Raw genomic sequence first — 3,540 nt, 5'->3', positions numbered from 1 at the left:
CTCTCTTCTTTCAGGTATCATGAGTATTGGCACTGCTGACAGACAATGGATAAAGTCAATAACTCTGTGGTGTCTGAGTTTGTGTTCCTGGGACTTTCCAATTCCTGGGAGATCCAGCTGCTCCTCTTTTTCTTTTCGTCTGTCTTCTATGTGGCGAGCCTGATGGGGAATCTCCTCATTGTGCTAGCGGTGACCTCCGATTCTCATTTACAGACTCCCATGTACTTCCTGCTGGCAAATCTCTCCATCATTGATTTGATACTTTGCTCTTCTACAACTCCGAAGATGATTTATGATCTTTTAAGAAAGCACAAAGTTATTTCTTTTGGGGGATGTATAGTTCAAATCTTCTTTATCCACGCAATCGGGGGCACTGAGATGGTGTTACTTATTGCCATGGCATTTGACAGATATGTTGCCATCTGCAAACCTCTCCACTATCTGACCATCATGAGCCCCCGAAGATGCATTTTATTTTTAATCACTTCCTGGATTATTGGCCTTATTCATTCAGTGGCTCAGTTGGCTTTTGTTATAGACCTGCCTTTCTGTGGCCCTAATGAATTAGACAGCTTTTTTTGTGATCTTCCTCGATTTATCAAACTTGCTTGCACAGACACTTACAAATTGGGATTCATGGTTACTGCCATTAGTGGCTTTTTTTCTGTGGTGGCCTTTTTAATTCTTATGATTTCTTATATCTTTATTTTGGTCACTGTACAGAAAAAATCTTCTGGTAGCGTATCTAAGGCTCTTTCTACTCTGTCAGCTCATGTCACAGTGGTTGTTTTGTTCTTCGGGCCATTAATCTTTTTCTACATTTGGCCATTTCCCATATCAAGTCTGGATAAATTTCTTGCCATCTTTGATGCGGTTATCACTCCTTTTCTAAATCCAGTTATTTACACTTTTAGAAATAAGGAGATGAAGGGAGCAATGAGGAGATTATTCACTCAATTTATGAATCACAGTAAATTTTGAGAAATAAACTAAAATCACAGTATGGGGAGAAAACTCAAATGGTAGAACACATACCTAATATGTGTAAGGTCGTGAGCTGGATCCTGGGTTCACATAGACCCCTGAGCACTACTAGAGGTAGCTTGGTACTGGATCTGAGCATCTTCAGAAGGGACCTCCTGAGTACTGCTGGGTGGTGGTTCCCTCTAAGATATATAATGGTTATGTGTGAAAAAAGCAAAGTTTACTAAAATTTAAATATGACAAATTCAATTAGAATCACCATCTTCTACTTAGTATTGTGTTCTGTCTTTTGTTAATTCTGTCTTTTGTTAACAAATTGAACTGGACTCTGTTTATGGAAAAGAATTGAAGTCTGAAAGTCATGGCTCTTATTACCGATGGTCTTACCTCTGTATAGTGCCAAATAGAATTCATCTGAATGTTCAATAAACCCCTTTGATAGTTAACACGCAGCTTATTATTCATTTTCTACTTTTACATGAGTAAATGATCACATTTTAAAGATAAGTATTAATTTTGAATTTCTCTGACTTTTCTTTCTATACAGCTAATCTGTTTTTGATCTTTTCACTTCATATATGCTAGCTTTGATCATCGTTTTGTTGCTAATCTGGCTTTTTCAGGTTTAATAAGGAGATAAGCCATGTCATTTGTTGTTGTTGTTGTTGTTGTTATTTGTGTGTTTTTGGGCCAGTGGTTCTCAGGGCTTATTCCTGGAGCTGTGTTCAGAGATCACTACTGATGGGATTTGGGGGACAATATGGGCTTCTGGGGACTGAAATCAGGTTGACTGCACGTCAGAAAAGTGCCCTGCCCTCTCACTATTTCCCCAGCCCCATACCAGGTTTTTTTGAATTGAAGATGTTTGCAACAGAGAATTGTTAATGTTGTGAACTAATTACTAAAATAGAGTGAACTCTTAAGATATTGCAGATAGAACATTTTAAGGAAGCATTAAGGAATGAGAAATAATGGAAGAGGTTAAATTGTTAAAGATTAAAAACAAAAAATACTTAAAACCTTGTGGAAGAATGTGTGGGGTTAAAACTCAGACACCTGAGGAGGGGATTCTTTATGACTGATGTATCTTATGCCTAAAGAAGGGTCCACTAGCAGGGACTAAACCCCCTGGGGAAGGGCTGTGCTGGCTAATGCTGTCGTTGTTGAGAAGACAGGAAAACAGTTGCTGCTTTGGAAAACAGCCTAGCTTGATGCAGAGTGGAATGTATTTGGTATATGGTCAGAGGTATAACAGGCAGAAAATTTGAAGAAAGTTTCTTTTCTAGCATCACAACCTCCCAGTATCTTCAAAAAGCAAAGTTAGGAAAAGAAAAAGAAAAAAGAATAAAAGAAAAGCAGACTTGCTCCTGCAAGCCCGTGTTCTCCCTTGAGCATGTATCTCACTTGCTTCGTTGTCTCTTTGCTTGTTTGCTCTCTCAAGTTTGTGTTATCGCTTGAATATGTATTCCTACCTATTCCTCACCCACATCTTTCTATATAAGTTTTGTTTAATAAAATCTATCTTGGATTCAGCCAAGGAGAAGGACAACATGGAGGGCGGGATCCACAGATCCCGAAGGAAAAAAAAAATAAATAAAAAACAGTTTCCAAAAAGAGCCGAGACCATCGGGAAGCCCCAGATGGGGTAGGTACCGCATCCCGCCTCCCCCAGATGGAACCCCGGTGACCAGAAACCTCTACAACCACAGCTCGAGTATGCGGGAACTTGGACTTTTCCTCAAACATCCGGGACTACAACACCCAGGTCACCTCAGATTCCGGAAGTCACGCCCACAGCCCGCCCCCCAGCGCCATATTTACAGCATTCAGCCAAAGAGAAGGACAACATGGAGGGCGGGATCCACAGATCCCGAAGGAAAAAAAAATAAATAAAAAACAGGTTCCAAAAAGAGCGAGACTATCGGGAAGCCCCAGATGGGGTAGGTACCGCATACCGCCTCCCCCAGATGGAACCCCGGTGACCAGAAACCTCTACAACCACAGCTCGAGTATGCGGGAACTTGGACTTTTCCTCAAATCTGCCGGGACTACAACACCCAGGTAACCTCAGATTCCGGAAGTCACGCCCACAGCCCGCCCCCCAGCGCCATATTTACAGCATTCAGCCAAAGAGAAGGACAACATGGAGGGCGGGATCCACAGATCCCGAAGGAAAAAAAAATAAATAAAAAACAGGTTCCAAAAAGAGCCGAGACCATCGGGAAGCCCCAGATGGGGTAGGTACCGCATCCCGCCTCCCCCAGATGGAACCCCGGTGACCAGAAGCCTCTACAACCACAGCTCGAGTATGCGGGAACTTGGACATTTCTTCAAAACTGCGCGGCTGCTCATGCGGCCGCGCAACATCTCTCTATATACAAAGTGATCCATGGGAAGTAAACCACCCAACGTTTCTCTCTGAAAATCATAGTTAAGCTTGGAGCACAGCCACAGCCCCAGAAACACAAGGACTTAATGCATAACCCAGCAGCTTGGAGCAGAAAAGTGAACGGGCTATGCGTTAATCCAGGCCATCATGACTGTCCGGAGGGGAAA

General features: G+C 42.3%; 1 protein-coding gene across 1 annotated transcript; it reads left to right on the top strand.

Annotated features, from left to right (window-relative positions):
• The first annotated feature begins 45 nt into the window (after positions 1-45).
• LOC130041718 (olfactory receptor 4F6-like) lies at positions 46-981 on the top strand. Its single transcript, XM_056133959.1, has one exon. The coding sequence runs from the start codon at positions 46-48 to the stop codon at positions 979-981; it is 936 nt and encodes a 311-aa protein (XP_055989934.1).
• Positions 982-3,540: the final 2,559 nt, after the last annotated feature.

This window comes from Sorex fumeus, unplaced genomic scaffold (genome assembly GCF_029834395.1).
Source record: "Sorex fumeus unplaced genomic scaffold, SorFum_2.1 ptg000098l, whole genome shotgun sequence".
In the NCBI taxonomy this organism is placed as follows: Eukaryota; Metazoa; Chordata; class Mammalia; order Eulipotyphla; family Soricidae; genus Sorex; species Sorex fumeus.
This window is presented reverse-complemented; position numbering and strand designations above follow the sequence as displayed.